Raw genomic sequence first — 22,022 nt, forward strand, 5'->3', positions numbered from 1 at the left:
CCCTCCCTCTGAGACATGACTCATACCTTGCCTTGTTTTAGGAGGCCCCATCAGCTCAGGAGAGAATTCCCTCCGTGGCGTGGGGGATGGGGAAGAGAGGGACGAGTGGTGTCCTTCCGTCCCCTCCCTGGGGTTCCCCGAACACATCTCGGCCCCTACAATCCAAGCATCCGGGCCTGGGCAGTTCCTGGAAGGCTCCCAGCCCCCTTCCACCTGTTCTGGGTGGGGGGAGGGGAGGGAGCATGGAATGTGCCCTGGCCCCTCCTGGCCCCTCGGCTGCCTGGGTCACGTACCCCACGTCCCAGGCCCTGCGGGGCAGCCTTGCCAGGGAAGGGGGTGAGTGGAGGGCACAGGAGGGGGTATTTATAGAGTCCTGCAAATCCCCCTTCCAGGGATAGCAAGCTGACATCCCCGTCCCCCAGCCCCGGGATTGCCTCCAGTCTCCCTGCAGCTACGGACCTGCCCTGGCCCAGAGCGGGAGCCCCTGAGGGCAGGGACCCTGCTTCGGTGCGTCCCCGAATGCGCCTGGCGCACTCGTAGCTGCTAAGTCAATGCTCGGGAACTATTCCCTCGGACCCTTCCAGCTCCAGTTCCGGTGGGAAATGTTCGGGGGGGAGGGGAGGGGAGAACCCTGGGCAGTATCCGGGCCAGGGCCCTAAAACTGGGCAGAGGGGGGATCGGGCCCCCCCTGGGAGAGCGCTGCATTGGAGGAGGGGAGGTGTCTGTGGTCCCAGCACTACTTTGGGTCCCCTCAGGCTGATCCTTTCGCCTCTCGGCCTCAGTTTCCTCATCGGTAAAAATGGGGGCTTGGACGAGCTGACTTCTGGGATTTCTTTCCAGCTGGAAATCTGGAACCCCGTGAAGAAGGCACTGGGGGGGGGGGGGGGGAACAAGGGGAGGGGGGAGCGAAAAGACGCGGGGGAGGGGCCACGGGGATTGTAGGTGTAGCGATCGTAGGGGACAACGGAGGGAGGAGCCACGGGGGGTACGGGGAGGGGAGACGCTGGGGGGCGTCATGCGGGACGAGGTGGGGTGAACCGCTGTGGAGAGCGGCCACAGACGGGGCAAGGATCACTGCGGGGAGCAGCAGATGGAGGGAACACTACGTGGGGGTCGCTAGGGATATCTGGGGCAGGGAGAGGGAGACACGGGGAAGCTTCTCTGGGGACCGGGGCTGGAGAGTGACCGAAAAAACAGCCCCGGGAGGAGTCCTTGGGGGAGGGGCCTGGACTCGCAGCCCCCTCCCCTCCCCACCCCGTCCGGTTCGTGCGCACGCGCACCCCCTCCTCCCCTCCCCCGCCGGCTCCACGCGGTCACGTGCAGGGGCGGGCCCCCGGGGCGGGGCCTGGGGGCGGCCGGGGGCGGGGGATGGCGCGCGGCGCTGCGCGGGGCGGCTGGCACAGGCGGCGGCGCCGGGGCCGGAGGAAAAACCCCGGTGAGTGGGGGGGAGGGGGGCGCCGGGGGCGGGGGACGGGCGGGACGGCCGTTGGGGGAGGTGAGGGGCTCGCGCTGTCCCCCCCAGCTCTCCCCACCCCCAACCGCTGCCGTATCGGCTCTGCCCCGCGGGGAGGGGGGGGGAAGGGGGCTGGGGGGGGCGCTCACCTGGCTCGTCTCCCTCCTGCACTGCCCTGGGTCCTCCTTGCACCCCCGCGCCCCCCCGCCCCTCTCCCCGTTCAGAGTCCTCTTTCCTCTCCCTCGTTCCCAGCTCTGGCTTCCCCGTCTCTTCCCCTCTCGAGCCTCCAGGAACTCTCCCCTCCTCTCCTCCCACCTCTGGGTCCTTCCTCCCCTCCCCCATCCACACCCCAAGCCTCTTCCCCTCCCCCTCTGCCACCTCTGGGTCCTCCGTCCCCTCCCCCACCCACTCCCCAGGTCCCTTCCTTTCCCCCTCTGCCACCTCTGGGTCCCACCTCCCCTCCCCCACCCACTCCCCAGGTCCCTTCCTCTCCCCCTCTGTCACCCCTGCGTCCTTTCTCCCCTTTCCCACTGACTCCCCAGACCCCGTCTTCTTTCCCTCTGCCACTTTGGCGACTTCTCTCCCCTCCCCCACCGACCCCTTTGACCCCTTCTCCCCCCCTCCGCCGTCTCTGCGTCCCCTCTCCCCTCCCCCACCGCCCCCCCAGATCCCTTCTCCCGCTCTGCCCGGTCTCTCCCCTCCCCGATCGGTGCCCCGGGACCTTCCTCTGCCCTTACCTTTTCCTCCCCCCCAGGCTGCCGCTGCTCCTGCGGACCCACTTCTGGCTTCACCTTCCCTTTCCTCCTCACCTCGGGCCCCTTCTTCACCCCTTCTGCTCCTGACCCCCCATTCCTCCATCCCCGCCTCCTCCCCTCTGCTCCCCTCCCCTCTCTGCCCCCTCTTTTCTGCTTCTTGGTCCCTCTTCTCCCTCACCTGCCCCCCACTCTTTCTCTCCGCTCCCCCTCTCTTTCCTGGACCTCTTCTCGCCTCTTCCCTCCCCTCCTCCAGCCCCTTCCTGCCCTCTGACCTCCCCGACGCCCTCGGGTCCCTCCTGTGCCCCCTGCCCAGCAGTGACCTCTCCCGGTTGGCCCCTTCCCGCCCCTCGGGCCCTGCTTCCTCCCGCTGACTTCCCACTGCCGGGTGTCCTCTCCCCCAGGCAGCCCCTTCCCCCTCTGCCCCCGGGCTTCTTGCCCTCCCTCCCTGCTGGTCCAGGAGCGCCCCCTTTTCCCTGCTGCCGCCCGGGCCGCAGCCCCTTCCATCCCCCTCCTGCGGGCCCTCTTGGTCCCCCACCTTTTCCTGGATTCCACGGCCCGGCTTCCATCCCCAGCGCCCTCCTCCCCCGGGCCGGCCTGCCCTCCTCCTTCCCCGCTGGCCTTCTTGGATCCCTTGTCGGTCTCTCCGTCAGTGCTCCCCCCTCCCCTCACCCCTCTGCGCCCCTGTTCTTCTCTGGCCCCCACTCTTGGGGCTAGGGGCCAGTCCTTCCCCTTCCTCAAGACCCTCTCCCTCTTCCCCCTTGTCTCACCAAGCTCCCCCCCCCCCCATCTCCCTCCTGTACTGCCCACCTCCAGCAGTCCCTCTGCCCCCTTTCCTCTCCGGCGTGGGGTCTTCCTTCGCTCCCCTTTCCCACCCCCCTGGACCTCCCAGACCCCGGCTCTTGCTCTCCGGCCAAGGTCCTGCTTCCTCTCCCCCCTCATTTCGCCAAGTCCCTTTGCCCCGCCCCTCCCCTGCCCCGGGATCCCCTTTCCCCATCGGCCCCCCCTTTCCTCTTTGGGCCTTGAGCCGCCCCCTGCGCCCGCCCCCCTGCCCCCCGCCAGGCGGTTCTGGCCCTCACGCTCCCTGTCTCTCTCCAGCCCCCGCAGGCCACCTCCTGGGCTCCTTGCTGCCTCTCAGAGTCCCGGGGACCTCGGGGAATCATGGGCCGCGCTCCCGGGCTATGAGAAGGGCCGCCTGCCCCGTCCGCGCCAGTCCCGTGCCAGGCTCTGCCCCTGTCATCCCCGGCTGCAGTGAGAGGAGGCTGGCACCATGGGCTCGGGCAGTGTCCTCCGTGCCCGGGGGATGAAGACGCTGCCATGGACAGCCCCTGCCAACCCGACCTCCTGAGGAGTCTCCCTCAGCTGCCCACTGCAGACACCCCTGGGCACGGCCTCGCCAGGATGGGCTTGGAGAGCTTCGTGTCCTGCCCCTCGCAGCCCTCCTTCCACCTCTCGGGGCCCTGCGAGGCTTCCGCGGGCCCCAGCGGCAGCGGGGGCGGCCCCCTGCCCCCGGGCCCGGGCCTGCCCTCGGCGGCCGCCAGCCCCATGCCCGAGGGGCGCGGCGGGCAGGGGGGAGGGGAGCTGCGGCCCCTGCAGAGCGAGGGGGCTACTGTGCTGATCACCAGGGAGTGCCCGCTGCTGGCTGCCGGAGGGGCCCAGCCCGAGGCCCCCAAGCGCCGGCGGGCCGAGAGCGGCGGCGACAGCCCGCCCGGCAAGCGGCGCTGGGCGGGCGCGGGCAGCGAGACGCCGGTGCAGCGGGAGGCCGGGCTCTCTGCCTCGGAGCGGCTGGCCGTGGACTACATCGTCCCCTGCATGCGCTGCTACGGCATCTGCGTCAAGGACGGCTTCCTCGGGCCGGCCTTGGGCGGCCGCGTGCTGGCGGAGGTGGAGGCCCTGAACCGCGGCGGGCGCTTTCGGGACGGACAGCTGGTCAGCCAGCACGCCATCCCCTCGCGGAGCATCCGGGGGGACCAGATCGCCTGGGTGGAGGGGCGTGAGCCCGGCTGCGAGAGCATCGGGGTCCTCATGGCCCACGTGGACGAGGTGATCCTGCACTGCGCCGGGCGCCTGGGCGGCTACGTCATCAATGGCCGGACCAAGGTGAGGCCGGGCCCCCGGCGCCAGCTTCGTCTGCTTCTGGGGGGGCTCGGGCCGGGCCGGCCGGAGGGGGCGGGGGCACTCGTCGCCCGCCGTGGTTCTGGCCACATCGGCTACCTCTCCTTGGAGTGAAGGGGTTTGCACCCGTCCGTCGCTGCGGAATCCTAGGGTGGGGGGGCCTGTGCCCGCGCCTCCGTGTGTCTGTCTCCGGGGGGGCCTTTCTGCCCCTCACTGGCTCGCCTTCCTCTTAGCCCTCTTCCCCTCCCCCCTCCCCCCCAGCTCTCCTTGGAAGGCCTGGGCCACTGGACCCCCTCCCCCCGCCCGGTCCTTCTCTCTTGGCCTGGCCCCAGCTCTCGGGTGGGCTCCCTCCCCTCCCCCCAGAGCTTGGTGACTTTTGGGCTCCTCCGGCTGCTGGGGGTGACTTGGCTCCGTGTGCCACTGACCACCATGGGGCATCTCACCCACGTGACCTTGGCCCAGTCCCTCCGCCTGTGGCCCTGAGCTTCCTCGTCAGTCAGGCTGTTGGAGCTAAACCTGGGCAAGGCTGGGGGCTCATAGAAGGCTGCGGGCACAGCTATCCCCCCCCCCCCCCTCCCAACACAGCCTTTTGCCTGGGGGAGGGGAGGACAGGCTGGGCCCAGGGACCTAACTCTGAGTGGGCGGGGCCTGCCGCCTCTGGGAAGTCTAGCCTGGGGGCCCTTAAGCCCTCCCTTGGCAGACATGGGGCTCCCACCCTGCAGGGGGCCGCGGGGCAGGGGCACCTCACCTTGTGCTGTGACTCTGCTCCTGGGGTCCGCAGCAGGGAGTGGAGGTTTCCCAGAGCCAGAAGCCAGCCCGGGCCCGGGCCCCTCCAAGGGCCGCTGCCCCCCTTCTCCCCTGCCCGGTGCCGGGCCTGCCCACAGGTGTCCTTGCACTTTGGTGAGACTGAGACTCCTCCACACCAGAGGGGGAGCCCCATCGCAGCTGCTCGCGGCCTTCCTGAGCCGGCCCAGCCCCCCCTTCAGAAACTGGCTTTGAGGCCTGTTGGAAGTGTGTGAGTGTGAGTATGAGTGTAGGTGTGTGTGAGTGTGTGAGAGTGTGTGTGCGTGAGTGTGTGTATATGTGAGTGTGTGTGTGAGTATATGTGAGTGTGAGTGTGTGTATATGTGAGTGAGAGTGTGTGAGTGTGAGTGTGTGAGTGTGAGAATGTGTATATGTGAGTGTGAGAGTGTGTATATGTGAGTGTGAGAATATGTATATGTGAGTGTGAGAGTGTGTATGTGTGAGTGTGTGTGTGTGTGTGTGAGTGAGTGGGAGTGAGTGTGAGTGTGTATATGTGAGTGTGAGAATGTGTATATGAGTGTGAGAGTGTGTATGTGTGAGTGTGTGTGTGAGAGTGTGTGTGCACACGCACACACCTGTGGGCAGACATCAGGCCTCGGCCCTGCCCTTGGCCCTGTGCTCCCGGCCCGCGTCAGTCCTTGTGGGAAGAGGCCGGCTCCAGGGAAGCTGTGCGGGGAAGGCCTGGCCCGGGGCCCTGCCTTGGGAGGGGGAGCCTGGCTGCAGTGGGTCGTTAGCAGGCCCTTCCCTGGGCCTCAGTCTCTGTTTGTGAGACCAGAGGGTGGGCCCGAGCGTTGTTCCGTCCGACACCGGCTTTGCCTCTGAGGAGACCCCACTGGGTGCCAGGCTCATGGTCAGAATAGCTCGGGAGGCCTTCAGCAGGGCGGGCTTCTGACCTGGCCAGGGCACTTCCCGGCCCCCTGGTCGTGGGGCTTGGCGTGACCCCGGCCACTTGCCTCTACCCGAGGGTTCACAGTTAGTGGGGAGGGTCTGCCTTCCCCTGGTGTGTGTGGGGGGGCCCTGGAGCTCTGCCCAGGAGGGAGCCCGAGGCATGTGCTTGGGAGCTCGTGGGGAGATGGGGCTCGGCTGGCCGTGTGCCACCGATGGGCTCCCCTCTGGGGGGGGCTTAGGTTCCAGTCCCACCTTAACCCTCTGCACTAGCTTGAGCAGATGGGAAGGGTCCCAAAGTGGGCTCCTCGGTCCAAGCCCTTTTCCCCAATGACCAGATGAGGAAAACTGAGAGATGGCGCCATTTGTCTGTAGTCCTGGGTAGTGAGGACCTTGGTGGAGTCCCAGGTGCCAGCTCTGTCTCTGATCCTCAGCTTGCCCCGCCTTCCCCCCCGAGTCAAGCGAAGGGGCTGGGCCGTGGTCCCCGAAGAGGTCCCTGCCAGGCTCTGATTCTGCCCCCGTCGGGCGAGGGTATCCTTGGCAAGGCCGGTGGTCCCAGCCACGTCTGGGGCTCTCGCTCCCCTGCTAACTCGAGCTTCCCAGGTGCCAGGGAGCAGAAGGGGCAGCAAACCTGGGAGACGAGGGGAGGCCGGAACGGGCGGGGAGAGCCGAGGCCCCAGGTCCCGGGTGGCACTGCCCCGTGGCCGGGTATAGGGTCTGGACGCAGTTGATGCCAGAGGCATTTCCCTTGTTCTTTAGCCCTTTCTGGATTTACCTTCAGCTTATTTATTCTTCACCGTCTCATCTGTGTCACCTCCTAAACCTCCCCATTTAACATTCAGGGAAGCTAAGCTGGCCCAGTGGTTAGAGCCCTGGCCAGGAATCCAGAGGCTGAGTTCAGATTGCACGATTTCTGGTGCTTCCAGCAACCTTAACCCCTCTCGGCCCCCTGTGTCGTCCTCTGTAAAATGGTGGTTCCCAGGGTGGGCCTAAGGCTCAGGGGAGCAAGAACACGAGGGGGCGGGCGGAGCAGGAGTGGGCTCGGGTGTGGGGGCGCCTGCACAGGACCTTTATGCAGGGCTTTGGCGTGGGGTGGTCCAGGCTTGCCCGGGCTCGGAATGAGTTGGTGGGAAGTGAACCTTGAAGGGGTGAGCCTAAGCTCTTGCAGCGGGAGGGAGTGAAGAGGCTAGGCCGGGACTACGCCCCGCGCTCCCTCCCCCCTGAGGCCGGGCAGCCCCCCCACTGCCCCTCTTGGAGTCCCCACGCCTGGCGGCCATCTTGGGATCCTGCTCGCTGCCCGGTCCAGGTTGGGAAGTCCTTCGGGGTGGTTGCGGGAAGCCCGGTCTGTCTTAAACTGAGTTTTCCTGGACTACAGATAATAGCACTGGGCAAGTTTGTCTCACTGTCGCCCTGTTGTCCCCGCCGCCCTGTAGCGCTGGCTACTGTTAGGTTTGTTACAGATGAGGAGACTGAGGCAGGAAGGAGGAAAGGATCCCTCAGGGAGGACGGCCTCCCGGGGATTCTTCCTGTTGTGGCCCAAGAAATGTATCCTCGGAGCACATTGTTCCTGTCTGCAGATGCCCCTTTTACAGCGAAGAAACAGGGCCCAGCTCTGCCCGCTGCCCCCGGCCCTGTCTCCCCAGAACCTCTTCCCACGGGTCCTCAGGCCTCCCTGAGGGGCACAATCTTGTCATCCTGAAGAACCTCATTTCCTAAAGTGCAGCTGGGGGCGCGGCTTCCTGGCTCAGACCTGATTTCCGGCTTATTGGTTGTGTGACCCCAGGGCAAGCCCGTCACCGCAACCTGCCTCAGTTTCCTCATCTGTAAAACGGGGCTCCTCCCAGCCCCTCCCGGTATAAGCATTTTCCCGGCTTTCACACTCCCGGGGAGGTGGGCATCCGCTCAGCCCTGCCCGGGCCTCCTGGGCAGGGGCCGCCAGGCGCTGAGCCTCCCTTGAACTTGCCTGGTTCCTTGGGGGAGAGGCCTCCTGACGGCCCCGCCCCTGTGTGCCTCCCGCAGGCCATGGTGGCTTGTTACCCTGGCAACGGGCTGGGCTATGTGCGGCACGTGGACAACCCCCACGGGGACGGGCGCTGCATCACCTGTATCTATTACCTGAACCAGAACTGGGACATCAAGGTAGGGCCCCTGAGGGGAAGCGGGTGCATGGGGGGGGTGCCCTCGGGAGGTCCAGCCCCCCATCTCCGAGTGGCCGCCTCCGTGGCTCCCCCTCCCAGGGCACGGAATGGTGCGGTCCACCCCTTCTTTCTCCCCAACCTGGAAGGGCGAGTTTTTCCATCCTTCCCCCACCCCCTGCACCGAGTGGTGTAGTCCGCCCCGCCTGGTCTGTAATAAACATCCCCCTTCCCCCCACTTCCTGTCTTTGGTGGCTTCCTGGACATCTCTATGGCAACGGGTTTTGGGATGGGAAGTCCTCTGTCCGCTTCAGCTAGGAGCGGGGCGGGGCTGCAGCGTCCCCAGCGCTGCGCCCCCTGGTGGGGAACCCTGGGGCCTGGAAAGTCTCCGGGCGGGGTCCGCCCCCTAGCGGGGCGCCCCCGGGAGTGCAGGCCCGGGAGGCGGGGAGCTTGCGCAGGCGCTGACTCGGCCGCTTGTTTCCTGGCACAGACCCACGGCGGCTTGCTGCAGATCTTCCCCGAGGGCCGGCCCGTGGTGGCCAACATCGAGCCCCTGTTTGACCGGCTGCTGATCTTCTGGTCGGACCGCAGGAACCCCCACGAGGTGAAGCCTGCCTATGCTACCAGGTGCGCCCCTGCCCCCCTCCTCCCCCGGGCCTGGGCGGGTTTGGGGGCTCATCCCCGCCGTGGGGACCCCCTGGGGTCATGAGGTGGGCATTCTTTGTGTGCCCAGGTACGCCATCACGGTCTGGTATTTTGATGCCAAGGAACGGGCCGCAGCCAAGGACAAGTATCAGCTAGGTACCCGCTTCCGGAGGTCCCTGGGGCCCTGCCGCCCCCGCCCCCCATCCCCCCTGCCGCTGCCCCCCCCCATCCCCCCTGCCGCCGCCCCCCCCCAAGTCTGCTTCCCTTCCTAGCCCCCCTCCCCGGGTCAGTCCCGTGGCTGCCCCTGGGCCTCCAGCTAATTCCGTGTCTCTCCTGTCTCTAGCCTCAGGCCAGAAGGGCATCCAAGTGCCAGTGTCCCAGCCGGGCCAGCCGACCTAGGGAAGAGGCTCCGAAGGGGTCGCTCCCCTCGCCCTGTGCTGCTCTGCTGGCCCCGGCCGCTCCCTCTCCTGCTGCTTCTGCCTTTGCCTGCCTGCCTTCCCCCTCCCCGTGTGGGCGGAGGGGTTACTGCCAGCCCTTGCGAGGAGCAGCAGTGCCTACCTCCTGGCACAACAGGAGCTGGGCAGGGAGAGGCAGCGCCCGGGCCCGCGGGCCGGTTCCCCTTCCCCCGGCTCCGCGAGGCGGGAGCCTCCATGGACTTGCCCCCCAGTGGGCCCTGCCCTGGCACTGCCCCTCTAACCAGGATACAAGATTGGATCGTTGGGGGTGGGGAGGGTCATGGCCTCTTGCTGGCAAGGGGGGATGGGGGACTCCTGCCCCCCTCTTCCAGCCTGGAATGTGAAGTGTCCCCCCCACCTTGGCCCTGGCCTCCCCTCGACTGAGCCTCCTGTGGGGGTAGGGGTGCTCAGCGGAGCCTTGGCTGCAGACTTGCCGCCCGCCCCCAAATAAAGTTTACCTCAGAGCCCACTGCCTCTTGTCGCCTTTTGTCGGCCCCTCCCCACCCCGCCCGCCCCCTCTCCCCAATAAGCTGATCACACAGATGTGCCTTTTGGGTGGGGGGTTTATTGGACAGAAGACAAAGGTAAGGAGTGGGAGGGATCGCAGGTGTCCCCTTGGGCAGGAGCTCAGCGGGCCAGCACGCGGAGCTCGTAGGGTGGGGGCCCGTTGCCTAGGGCTGTGTACTGAGGAGTCAGGTCTATGTCCTCCGGCTTCTCCATTGGGGTCAGTTTGAAACGCTGGAGGATGGTGGTGAGGAAGAGGAAGATCTCCATCCGGGCCAGGCCTGCCCCAAGGCACATGCGCTTCCCTGCACGGAGAGCAGAGCCTGTCAGGGGCCGCTGGGGAAGGTCTGCGCCGGGGCCCCCTTCCCCCCTCCTGCCCCCGCCTCTAACCCTGCCCCGGCGCCCTTACCTGTAGCGAAGGGCATGAAAGCCTTGTTTGCTCGGAAGGCCCCTTTCTCATCCAGGAAGTTGGTTGGGTCAAAACATTGTGGGTCCTTGAACTGGATTGAGTCCCGGTATGCGGAGACAAACAGTGGGATGATGTGGGTGCCCTGATGGAGCGGGAAGACAAGTTAGCGCGGGGACCTCCTCCGGCGCAGCCTCCGACGCCCTTCCCCCTCCCTCCCAGCACGGGAGCCCCCATTGCCTCCCACGCTCCCCCTCCCGGTCCTCGGTCCGGCCGTCCTCACTGACCAGCGTCCCTCTCGGCCACTAAGCTTGGCGAGCGCGGCCTGTTCTATGCAGTCCCTCCTCCTGACCTCGGGCTCGCTTTCAGCCACTGCAGACTCTGCCATCTCCGCTGTCGGGTCTGCCCCGTTTGCCTCCCTGTCCGGTCCCTACGCTCCCTCCTGCCCTTCGGATCGCTCCTGGGATTTCTCCGGCCGCCACGGCCCCGAGCGGCTCAGCGCCTTCCACCCTCACTGGCTCGTCTGATCTCACCAGGGCCGTTGGGCAGAGGAGGAAGCGGGGGCACAGCGGGGGTTCCACGGCCCCAGCTCCCAGATCTGGGTTTCTAGCTCCAAACGGGGCCATCGAGGCCGTCACCATCGTCTCCCCCCAACCCGCGGGCAGCCTTGTATTGGCCTGGAAGTGATTCCCCCTCTCCTGCGCTCCACGGGAGCCAGATACAAGCGTTAAGGCGGCTGTCCCGCGAGCGAGGCCCTGTGGGAGGCACTGGCCGGGGGTCTGAGGGGGAGGCGGAGAAAACTTGCAGCAGGTGGCTCTGAATGACTGAATCCCAGACTGGCCAGTCGGGTGGGAGGGGGCCAAAAGCCGGCCCCACATACCACCCAGTCTGCTGCCGACTACCAGGCTCCCAGTGACAATCAGCAGGGAAACTGGCTATCGTGCTCTAGGAGAGGGGTGAGCATGGCCTTCAAGAGCCCAAGAGAACCCTTGATCCTGGAGATAATAGGAGCCACTGGGATTTATTGAGGGGTGGGAGTCAGACCTGTGCTTGGGAAAATCACTTTGGCAGTCGGAGGGTGGCCTGGAGTGGGGAAGAGAGACCCCCTGGGCGGGGGGGGGATCCGATGTATAGTACTATGCAGTGGTCCAAATGAGGTGATGAAGGGTTGGCTATGTCAGTGCAGGAGAGGAGAAAAGATGGCAACAGACGGCAGTGTTTTGGTCAAGTGAGTTGGATCTAAGAGGGAGCTTTTGAGCCTGGGAGAAGGATGACGTTCTTGACCATTAATGGCAAGTTCAAAAGAAGGGTCGGGGGAAAAAGTTACCGGTTGAGTTTTGGACTAAGAGGCAGAGTAGCTCAGGAGAGGGGGTGGGGTTGAAGATGGAGCTGTGAAAATGATCTGCAGACACACAGTGAATCCCTGGAAACTCCCCCAAGTACTGGAGAAGAGAGGAGGCCCAGGACAGAGCCCTGATGTTGGAGGGTCAGAGGGCATGACCTGGAGGAGGATCCAGTCAAGGAGACTGGGGGGTCAGAGGAGGAGTAGAAAAGAGTCGGTGTTCGGAAGACTTGGAGAAAGAGGGCTCAGGAAGAGAGGGAGACGCAGAGCATCAGAAGGCCACAGAGATATCGGGGGATGAGGACGCAGAAAAGGCCGTTGGGTCTGGCCATGAGAACCAAGAGTCATTTTAGAGAGAGTGACTAGCTGAGTGTTGATGTCAAAAGCCAGATTGTACGGGGTGTCTAACTGAGAACACCAGAGGCGGCACCCGTGGTGTGAGGAGGGAGGAGATGCTGGGTAAGAGCCTTCAGGTCTGGTGGGCTGCACTCATCACCTCATGCCTCAACTATAGCCTTCTGGTTGGTCTTAAGTCTTTCCCATTCCCGTCTGTCTGACTCGGCCATCGAAGTGATCTTCCAAAGTGCAAGTTTGAGTATGTCACTCCTCTGCTCAAGTCTATAAGCGCTAAGGCTGTTCCATGAGCAAGGCAACCCCTAGTAGTTCCCTCTGGGATCCCATTCAAAATGCTCTTAAACACTTCACAATCCATCCATGTATCTATGTTGTCTATTATCAGTCCATTCATCTATCCACCATTCTATTCCTCCATCAATCTATCCACTCATCCTATCTAGTCTTTCTATTCATCCATCCATCCATCCCATTCTTCTGTCTCCATTTTCTATTCATCCTATCCATTTTATGTTGCTATTCATCTTGTCCATTTTGTCTATTCATCCTATCCATCATTTATCCATTTAATCTTTCCATTCATCCTATCCATTTTAATCTATTCATCCATTTTATCTTTTTATCCTATCCATCCATTTTGGCTTTCTGTTCATCCTATCCATCTTTCTATTCAATCCATTTTATCTATCTATTCCTTTTAGCTTTCTATCCATTTTATCTATATTTCATCTTTCTATTTTATTGTTCTATTCATCCTATCCATTTTATATTTCTATTCATTCTATCTGTTCATTTTATTTATCATCCATTTTATTGTTCTATTCATCCTATCTCTCCATTTCATCTCTTTTCATTCTATGCATTTCATCTATATCCAATCTTTATTTTTCTATTCATTCTGTGCATCCATTTTATCTTTCTATTCATCTTACCCATCCATTTCATTTTTCTTTCATCCATTTTATCTATTCTATTTATTTTATTCATTCATTTTCTCTATTGATCCTATATGTTCATTTTGTCTATTCATCTTATCCATCTAAATCTTTCTAGTCATCCTATCCATCTATTTTATCTATTTGTTTTATCCATGTTATCTTTCTAAACATCCTACTCATCCATTTCATTTTTTTCATCCATTTTATCTATTCTATTCATTTTATTCATCCATTTTATCTATTGATCCTATACATTCATTTTATCTATTCATCCATCTAAATCTTTCTAGTCATCCTATCAATCTGTTTTATCTATTCATTCTATCCATTTTATCTTTATTATTCAATCTATCAATTTCATCTAATCATTCTATCCATCCCTTTTACCTTTCTATTGATCCTATCCATCCATTTTTTTATCCTACCCATCCATTTTAACCTATTCATCCTAACCATCCTTAAATATCTATTCATCCTATCCATTTCATCTATCTTTCTATTCATCCTATTTATCTATTTTAATTTATTCATCCATTTTATCTTTCTATTCATCCTATCCATTTCATCTATTCATTTTGTCTTTTCATCCTATTTTATCTTCAGTCTTTCTATTCAGTCTATCTCTATTTCTGTCTCCATGATTGTTTGCAAGTTGTCTCCCCAGTTAGACAAGGAGATTTCAGTTCTGTTTTTTAAACTAGCTCCAGCACTGACAGTGCCTGGCACTTAAGAGCTTAATCCATGATTGTTGACTGACTGGGCTCCTCCTCCTCCTGTCAGCCCCCTTTCCCCTGTCCTAATGCATCTTCCCAGTCCTCCATGGATGCTATGGATCCAAAGTGGGCACCTTGGGTAGGAAGCATCCACGGAAATGGGTGTCCTGAGTCACGGCTCGGGGCAGGCCCATAGGTAAGACGCTGACAAGTCTCTGGATCTCATGCACAACTGCGTTGGTGTAGGGCAGGTGGTCTCTGTCTTCCAGACGAGGAGCCCTATCCCGACCCACCACACGGTCTATCTCTTCTTGGACTTTTTCTGGGGAAGCAGAGGGAGGGAGAAGGAAGATTGAGACACAGTCCTCTCATGCCCCTAGTTCCCCTTTTCGATCCTCGGGTCCCAGGATCCTTTAGCCCAGCCCCCTTTTTATATATAATAAGAGAATTGGTCTGGGATCCCTCAGGTGCAGAGGGCTGGGGGGGCCTTGGACTCCTCGGGCACCACGTTGCCTTTTCTAATTGTGGCAGAGCGCGCCAGGAAGCTCCCCGGGGCAGCCTCCTCCTACCCACGAGGGGCCCCTGCAGGAGAAGGTACCCACTTGTCACTTCAGGATACTTCAGCAAAATCAGCAGTCCATAGCGAAGGGTATTACTTGTGGTCTCTGTGCCCCCAAAGAAGAGATTATGGGTTGTCATCACTAGTGAGTCCATGTAGTAGTGACTCCAAGGGTCCTGCTTTTCCTGTGGCAGAAGGAGGAGGTCGCTGCTTAAGGCTGGAGAGGTGGGGGGGGGGAGGGAGATCAGGCATGGGGAAGGGAAGGGATGGGCGTGGGGCAGGGACCCACCTTCTCTATCTGATCAAGGAAACAGTCCACGAAGTCCCTTGGTTCTCCTGACTTCCTACTTTTCTGGTGTTTCCATATGTGATCATAGATGAAGGCCCGCAGCAACTCAAAGTTATGGAAAATTCGCTGGTGGGGGCCAGGGACCCAGTCCATAACGGACGGGAACATGTTGTACATCTGAAATGAAGGCCGGGAGGAGGAGGGTCAGGGTGGCAGCCGCGGCAACCGCAGAGAGCCGGCCACGTGGGAGCCAGGACTCCGGCCTCGGTGCCCTCCAAAATGCCCCCTCCCAGTCCCAGCGCCCCCGCCCGGCTCCTCCGAGCAGGGCTCACCTGGCCCCATTGCGAGCTTATAAGCTTAAAGTTGTCGTTCAGCAAATCCAACAGGGTTTTGAAATCAGGGTCCTCATAGCTATAGCGTTGTCCAAACACCACCGCGCAGATGACGTTGGACACAGCATTGCACAGGAGCTGCCGGGGGTTGAATGGAGCCTCTGGAGAAAAAGCGGATAATGAAGGCGCCGGGCAGAGCCAGAGCCTGGCCCTGGCTCTGGCCTCCTCCCCTCTGCCTGAGGGTCCCCCCGCCCCCCAGCAGGTCTCAGTGTCTGTCTCTGCCCTCTCTGGGTGCGGGTCTCACTTGCCCTCAGGCCCTGCCTCTCTCTGGCTTTGTCTGCCTTTTCCCTCCCAGGGCCTCTGCCCCTCTCAGCGTCCGGGTCTGGATTAGTGTCCTCAAAGTGTAGGCCCCAGACTGGTTGGGGTCCCTGAAACCCTTTCCCAGGGGCTGCAAATTCAGAATCATTTTTATTTCTAATAGAGTAAATAGCTATAAATATAACCCACGGGAACTAAAACTCTCTGCACAGAGCCTCCACAGGGCTTTTTTTTAACGTGAAGATACTGAGAACAAAGGTTTAGAACCCCTGGTCTGTGTGTCCGTCCCTGCTTCCCCTCCTGTCAGTTCTGTCTCTGCCGTTATAAGTGTTTCCCCTCTCCGGGTGTCCCTGTCCCACTGTTTCTCCGCTGTCTCCGGACTCTCCCTGTCCCGAGGCCGGTCACTACCTCGGGCCCATTAAGAACCGACCTTTCTGTAGTGTTCCATATTTCTCCGTCCCCAGCCTCCCCCCAAGCGTTTCCTTGCCCCATTGCCCCGGTTTGTTCCCCTTCTGGAGGGGAAGGCGGAGCCCTCTGACATCTCCGCTCCCCAATGTTCTTCCCTTTCGAGTTTCTGGCCCCTCCCCCTTTTCTTGGCGTCTTCATCCAAAAAATGCTGCTTTTGTTTGTGTCTTCCCCTCCCCCCTCCCTCCCCCCCAACAATCGTTCGGTAACTTTGCTCTCGAGCGTTTCTCCCCGCCCTTGTCTCTGGGTGTCTCTCCCTGGGTCTGTCTCTCCCTGGGTCTCTGGGTCTCTGTCTCTCCCTGACTCTCTCGGTCTCTGTCTCTGTCTCTCCCTCGGTCTCTTGTTTCTGTCTCTCCTTCTCTCTGTCTCTCTCTGTCTCTCTCTCTCTCTGTGTCTCTCTGTCTCTCTCTGTCTCTGTCTCTCCCTCTCTCGGTCTCTGTCTCTGTCTCTCCCTCGGTCTCTGTCTCTGTCTCTCCCTCTCTCGGTCTCTGTCTCTGTCTCTCCCTCTCTCGGTCTCTGTCTCTGCCTCTCCCTTTCCTCGGTCTCTGTCTCTGTCTCTCCCTCTCTCGGTCTCTGTCTCTCCCTCGGTCTCTGTCTCTGTCTCTCCCTCTCTCGGTCTCTGTCTCTGTCTCTCCTGACTCTCTTGGTCTCTTGTCTCTGTCCCTCTCTTGGTCTCTGTCTCTCCCTCTGTCCGTCTCTGTCTGTCTCCTTGTCTCTCCCTGTGTCTCTGGGTCTCTGTCTCTCCCTCTGTCTTTCTCGGAAACTCCCATTTTGTCTCCGTGCTCCGCCCCCCGCCCCCGTCCCTCCGCGTCTCGGCCCCGCCCCCCGCCCCTAACGATCCTTTGGCGTCCTGGCCCCCCCTCCTCCCCCCGCCCCTTCCCGTCGGTATTTCTGGGTGCCCCCGGGCCCCTCTAACGGCCCCGGCCCCTGAGGCCCGGCCCTGTCCCTCGAAGTCTGAGCTCTCCCCGCGGCGGGCGGCCGTTTCCCTCCCCGGCCGGTAGGTTCGGACGGCCCCCCGCCCCCACCCCCCGGCGGGCCTGGCCGGCCCCGGACTCCGGGCCCGGCCCCGGCTCCGGCCCCGGCGGGGCTCCGCACCACGGTTTTGGCCGAGTTCGTTGCACAGGGCGGCTGCCTCTTCCACGATCCGTTCCTCAATATTTCGCGTCCCCAACCCCATGTCCTTCAGGGCGCCCATTGTGAGCGTTCGGAGCGTGTGCCATCGGGGGCCGTTGGAGAAAGCGATCCCTGCCCAGGGGGACGAACAAACACCGAGAGACATGGGGGACGGGGCGACAAGGACCGGGGGGGAACGACGACGACGGCGGCGACTGGGGGCCAGGGGTCTACTTTGGCCCGAAGGCCCCAGACTTAACAGGAAGTGCAGCACGCGTTACACAGATAGGACGAACAGGGGGAGCAGAGGGAGTAGGAGGAGCAGATTGAGGAGGCGATGGAGAGGCGGGGGAAAAGGGAGCACGTTAGACGAGGGAAGGGACAACGGGGGTAACAAGGGGAGCACACTCGGGAGCACAGGGGGCGACGGCGACGGGGGAGACACAGGGATAGAGGGGGAGGGAGACACAACGGGTAGAGACACGAGGACAAAGAATAGCGGGGGTAACAACGGGGGTAACAAAGAGACGAGGGGTACAGACAGTCATAGGAACACAGGGACGAGCAGAGAGACATGAGGAAAAGACGCTGGGGACAGAGGCGGGAGCAGAGACACGAGGAGTGGAGAGACAGATACGAACGGACAGACACACGCGGGAGAAAGGCCCCCCCCCACCCCGCCCACCCGCTTTAGCTCGCTCGCTCACCGTTGCCCCGGGTGAAACGCTCGAACGCGGGCTTAGTTCCGCGAGCTGGCGGCATCCCCCTGCCGCAGAAGCGCTTGCCGCAGCCCAGCCCAAGCCGCCCAGCACGGCGGGGAGCGCTCGCCCCTGGCCGCGGCTCGGAGGGGGGGCCCCCAGAAAAGGGGGGACCCTTAGGGGCACCCCCGGCCGCCGCCTCGGGGGGTCCGGGAGCCCCCAGCCCGAGCGGTGAGAGCTAGACGCCCCGCTCCCCCCTCCCCCACCAGCCCTGAACAAGAGCTTCATTTGGGACACTGGGATCCTGAACCCCAACCGAGGGGACCCAGGCCCCCCCATCCTGAGCACTGAGAGTTGGGCACCCCTTTCCACCCTTACAGGTAGCCCAGACTCATAGACATTGGGACCCAGGCCCCCCCATCCTGAGCACTGAGAGTTAGACACCTCGCTCCTCCCCCTCCCCCACCAGCCCAGACCCAAGAGCTTCATTTGGGACACTGGGATCCTGAACCCCAACTGAGGGGACCCAGGCCCCCCACATCCTGAGCACTGAGAGTTGGGCACCACTGGGACCCTGGACGCCTCCCCCCCCCCAGCTGAGGAGATCCAGGCCCCTCACATCCTCAGTAGTGAGAGCCAGGCATCCCATCCCTGTCATTCAGCAGCCGGGCCCCCATTCTTCGAAGCCCAACTTATGGGAAGTTAGTCCTGGGGCCCCGCCTTGGATGTTGTCATTCTGGGCCTCAGCCTTTAAAAATCCTGGAGAATCAAGCATCTTGGTCTCTGGGTGTCCTCCCCGTACCGCCCACCCCCTATTAGCCTCTGAGTGCTAAGACCCTGGCACCTGGGACCCCAGCCCCCGGCTCTCAGCCCCTACTAACTAGTCTCCATTCTCGCTCCCCCTCCAGCCAGTTCTCCCTCTGGGACACTGGAGTCTGGCTGGGCTAGTCCCTGCGTCTCTTTCCTGTTCTCTCTGTCCCCCTTCCTTGCCCCGTTACCCCCCGATCTCTCCGTCCCCCCTCCCCCCTTGCCCCGTTACCCCCAATCTCTCTGTCCCCGCTCCTTGCCCCGTTACCCCCCTATCTCTCCGTCCCCCCTCCTTGCCCCGTTACCCCCCGATCTCTCCGTCCCCCCCTTGCCCCGTTACCCCCCGATCTCTCCGTCCCCGCTCCTTGCCCCGTTACCCCCCGATCTCTCCGTCCCCCCTCCTTGCCCCGTTACCCCCCGATCTCTCCATCCCCCCTCCCCCCTTGCCCTGTTACCCCTTGGATCTTCTGACACGGCCTCTAGAAAGCCCACCCCCACCCTTGAAGCCGCAGTGTCTGGGCTCCCTGCCCCTTGGGACCCTGTTCCTTCAAAACGTCTCCCTTCCCCCCCACTCTTCAAGGGCCTGGATGTTCTGCGCCCCCGTACAAGCACTTGCTAAGTCCCTATGCGGACCAGGCCTTGTGCTCCAAGTTAGCTATCAGTCACTGGGGTCCCAGTCCCAGCGTCCCGGGCTCCCGCTTCCTCAGCCCGTTGGCCCCCGGACCCAGGACCGGGAATCGCAGTCTGGCGGAGCAGGCGTCCTCGTCCCCATCTCAGAGGGGAGCAAACCGGAGGAGTGAAAGGAACTTGCCAACGTTAGGAGGGCAGTGAGCGGCAAAACCAGGGGCTACGGCGGGAAGAGTGTGGGGGACTCGGATTTGCTTCTGCCGCCTTTGTGGGGGATTCTGGGCAAGTCTCTAGTCTGGGCCCAGCTTGTCCAGCTGGAAAAAGGCGGGAAGCGACCTCCCAGATCCCTCTAGCTTCGGGCTTAGGATTTTGCCTCCCCGGTAGCTTCTTTGCCCCTCCTTCAGACCCCTCCCCCAGAATGACTCGGCCTTGTCCCCCACCACGTGTTTTTGTCTGTTTCTGTTCCAGTGATCCATCAGCAGGCCAGCACCCGAGCCTCCCAGCCTCCAGCCTCGGGACTCCCCCTCCGCCTGCTCCCGTTTCCACGGAACAGCTTGGAACAGGTGAACAGCCCCTTGGCAGCAGCCACTGCGGCCTGGGGTCTCTGTGCCCCGCGCCCGCTGTGGGGGAGCCCCCCTTGCCTGCCCCCGGCCCCTCCTTCTGGCCTTGAATCTCTGGCAGAGACAGTTAGCAAGTGAGTTGTGGGGGGAGATCTGCTGGAGGACAGCTGGGATGAGGAGGTTCCCCTGTTCAGTGCTCCTCCCTGGATCCTGGGGTCCTGGATGGACGATCTCTCCTTGAACTGGGGGAGACCGGGAAGATCGAGGAGAAGTCAAAGGTCAGCTTTTCTCTGTGCCCTCTTTCCCCCCAAAACGGTCAGACTGCTCTAGATTAGCCTTATTTGCTGGGAAACTGAGGCAGGGAGCGGGGCAGGGGCTCAGGGTGACACAGAGTCTGTCTCCTAGCTCCGGGCCCCCCTTTTTGGGGGGGGAGGCAAGCAGGGTTAGATCTTACCCAGGATCACACAACCAGCAAATGGCTGGGTCTGGGTTTGAGCTCAGTTCTCCCGGCTCCAGGGCCCTACTGTTCTACCTCCCCCTCCCCCCCCGAAAGTTCTTGTCTCTGTCCCCCCAGCCCCCCATCTCTGTCTGGTCTTCAGAGAAATGTCCCTCCCACCGTTTCTCTCTGCTTTTGTTTGTCTCTCGCTCCCTTTTTCTGTCCCTTTGCCTCTGTGTCTAGCTTTGAATCTCTTGGCCAGTGTCTCTGACTCTCCAGGCCTTTGCACGTCTCCCTTGGTTTCTCCGGGAGTAACAGCCACCCTTGTCCGGAGGCAGCTTCTCACGGTGGGGCCGGGGGTGTCTGAGCAATGCTAGAACCTCAGAGTCCTTTAGCACTTCCCTCTGCTCCTTGTTTTCTGCCACTTCCCCCAGAGCCAGCTTCCCTTAGCCCTCTCTTAGTCAGCATCCTTGGGAAAGCCTCCACGATGGCCCCCATTCCCTTTCCTCTCATTCCTTCTCCCTCTGTTCGCTGGCTTCCACCTCACCCTTCAACCAAAACTGCTCCTCAGATTTCCACTGGCCTTGATCCTATCCTCTTCCTTCATGACCTTTGGCACTTTCACCACCTTTCTTCTCTCTGGGTAGTTATGGCCTCTCTATGTCTGCCTCTCTTTCTGTGTCTCTCTTTTTTTTGTCTCCCTCCCATCTTCCTCTCTGTCTCTCTTTCCCTTTCTCTCTCTCTTCTCTCTCCTCTGTTTCTCTCCCTCCTTCTCCCTCTCAATATCTCTCCCATTCCTCTCCTCCCCCTGTTCCTGTCCCTCCCTTCTTCCTTCCCTCCGTTCCTTCTCTCTCTCTCTCTCTCTCTCTCTCTCTCTCTCTCTCTCTCTCTCTCTCTCTCTCTCTCTCTCTCTCTCTTCCCCCCTCCACTGTCTCACGGTCTTTTTTGACAATTTAATAACAACAACAAAAAATAAGAGTCTCATAACAAAGCTACGAAGTTTGGCAAAAAAAAAAGTCCTCACACTGGCCATCTCCCAAAATGCCTGTCTCTCTGGCGGGAGGGGGAGGTCTTGTTTCATCTTCAGGCCTTTGGGGGGAGGGGAGGAGGCAAGCAGGGTTAGCTGTCTTACCCAGGATCACACAACCAGCAAATGACTGGGCCTGGGTTTGATTTTCACAATTATCACAGATTTATCAGAGTTCCAAAGTCTTTCAAAGTTGTTTTCTCTATAATGTGCTCATCGCTGTATAAATTGTTCTCCTAATTCTCATCATTTTGCACCATTTCAGAGACATCTTCCCAGTTTCCTCATCTTCCAGAATTCAAATCTGGCCTCAGATACTTCCTAGATGTGTCAGCCTGGGTAAGTGACTTAGCCTGCTTGCCTCAGTTCCTCATCTGTAAAATGAACCCCAGAAGAAGAAGGCAAATCACTCCGGTATCTTTGCCAAGAAGACGACACGTGGAGTCACGAAGAGCTGGACGGGACTGAACAATAACCACACATTACAGTAGTATTCCATACGTTTATATACCGCAGTTTATGTAGCCATTCCCCAGCTCCTCCCTAATTTCCAGGTTTGGGCTAGTATGAAAAGAACTAGTATAATTTATTAAAAAACTACTATATTTGTCAATATAAAGTAATTATTAAATAAAATAAAATAAAATATTAAAACAAAAAAATCATAAAAAAACCTACTATATATATATATGTTTTACTAACTTGTAAAAGAACTAGTACATATAGTACATATAGGTCATTTCCCTTTTTTCTTTGATTTCTTTGGGGAATCAACTTAGTATAGTAGTGATAGTATAACTGAGTCAAAGAATATGCAGTATTTAGTAACTCTTGGAGATGGTTCCAAAGTACTTTCTGGAATGGTTGGACCAAGTCACAATTTTTTCAGCAGTGTCCTAGATTTCCCAAAAGCCCTTTCATTCACTGCATATTCATCCATATAACTTCCAATAACTTTGGACGACATTGACCTCAGCCTTTTCACTCACTTTTCTATGCATGAACTTTTGGAGGGAAGGAGGAGAAATGCTCACGTTTAAAATTCTAATGTCACAAAGGGAAATGCTTGCATTGAAGGGATAAATGGGTGAATTCTCTGTAGAAAAGAACCACTTTAGGTTCCCCAGTCCCCCAAAATACAGAAAATAAAAGCGAGCTCAGATAATAGAAGATAAATATGAGATTATGATATAGTAAATCACCTTAGGGCTCCCAAAACACAGAAAATAAAAGCGAGGTTAGATAATAGAAGATAAATATAAGATTATCATATAGTAAATCACTTTAGGT

General features: G+C 59.9%; 2 protein-coding genes and 1 long non-coding RNA gene across 6 annotated transcripts in view; 2 read left to right on the forward strand and 1 right to left on the reverse strand.

The window, feature by feature from the left end:
- Positions 1-377: 377 nt before the first annotated feature.
- On the forward strand, positions 378-9,708 carry EGLN2 (egl-9 family hypoxia inducible factor 2). Of its 3 annotated transcripts, none has more exons than XM_051989224.1 (6): positions 378-507; positions 3,304-4,305; positions 8,029-8,148; positions 8,635-8,771; positions 8,878-8,945; positions 9,133-9,708. In XM_051989224.1, exons 2-6 carry the CDS (start codon positions 3,523-3,525, stop codon positions 9,186-9,188), a joined length of 1,164 nt encoding a protein of 387 aa, XP_051845184.1. In that variant the 5' UTR covers positions 378-507; positions 3,304-3,522; the 3' UTR covers positions 9,189-9,708. The 3 variants fall into 3 exon arrangements, with proteins under 3 accessions (XP_051845184.1, XP_051845185.1, XP_051845183.1); XM_051989225.1 differs by having other exon boundaries at positions 498-595; XM_051989223.1 differs by lacking the exon at positions 378-507 and adding an exon at positions 1,337-1,435.
- An 81-nt stretch (positions 9,709-9,789) lies between these two features.
- On the reverse strand, positions 9,790-17,260 carry LOC127556205 (cytochrome P450 2F2-like). 2 transcript variants are annotated; one of them, XM_051989222.1, is made up of 7 exons: positions 16,563-17,260; positions 14,682-14,842; positions 14,350-14,526; positions 14,104-14,245; positions 13,636-13,823; positions 10,158-10,299; positions 9,790-10,053 (listed from the first exon to the last, which is right to left on the reverse strand). In XM_051989222.1, the coding sequence occupies exons 1-7, from the start codon at positions 16,741-16,743 to the stop codon at positions 9,872-9,874; spliced, it is 1,173 nt and encodes a 390-aa protein (XP_051845182.1). In that variant the 5' UTR covers positions 16,744-17,260; the 3' UTR covers positions 9,790-9,871. The 2 variants fall into 2 exon arrangements, with proteins under 2 accessions (XP_051845182.1, XP_051845180.1); XM_051989220.1 differs by having other exon boundaries at positions 16,560-17,260.
- Positions 14,849-22,022, forward strand: part of LOC127556209 (uncharacterized) — a 29,322-nt gene continuing 22,148 nt past the window's right edge. The window contains exons 1-3 of the long non-coding RNA XR_007952378.1: positions 14,849-16,461; positions 19,178-19,272; positions 20,998-21,071. This is a non-coding gene — a long non-coding RNA (uncharacterized LOC127556209). The remainder of the gene's footprint in view (positions 16,462-19,177; positions 19,273-20,997; positions 21,072-22,022) is intronic.

This window comes from Antechinus flavipes, chromosome 3 (genome assembly GCF_016432865.1).
Source record: "Antechinus flavipes isolate AdamAnt ecotype Samford, QLD, Australia chromosome 3, AdamAnt_v2, whole genome shotgun sequence".
Taxonomy (NCBI): Eukaryota; Metazoa; Chordata; class Mammalia; order Dasyuromorphia; family Dasyuridae; genus Antechinus; species Antechinus flavipes.

What these genes read in the sequence shown, in the direction of transcription:
- EGLN2 (XM_051989224.1), top strand. Translation starts at nt 3,523, where the DNA reads ATGGACAGCCCCTGCCAACCCGACCTCCTGAGGAGTCTCCCTCAGCTG. An exon ending in ACCAGAACTGGGACATCAAG is followed by an intron (nt 8,149 to 8,634) that starts GTAGGGCCCCTG and finishes TTCCTGGCACAG; the next exon opens with ACCCACGGCGGCTTGCTGCA. An exon ending in CAAGGACAAGTATCAGCTAG is followed by an intron (nt 8,946 to 9,132) that starts GTACCCGCTTCC and finishes TCCTGTCTCTAG; the next exon opens with CCTCAGGCCAGAAGGGCATC.
- LOC127556205 (XM_051989220.1), bottom strand. Translation starts at nt 16,743, where the DNA reads ATGTCTCTCGGTGTTTGTTCGTCCCCCTGGGCAGGGATCGCTTTCTCC. An exon ending in TAAGCTCGCAATGGGGCCAG is followed by an intron (nt 14,527 to 14,681) that starts GTGAGCCCTGCT and finishes CCTTCATTTCAG; the next exon opens with ATGTACAACATGTTCCCGTC. An exon ending in GAAGTATCCTGAAGTGACAA is followed by an intron (nt 13,824 to 14,103) that starts GTGGGTACCTTC and finishes CTGCTTCCCCAG; the next exon opens with AAAAAGTCCAAGAAGAGATA.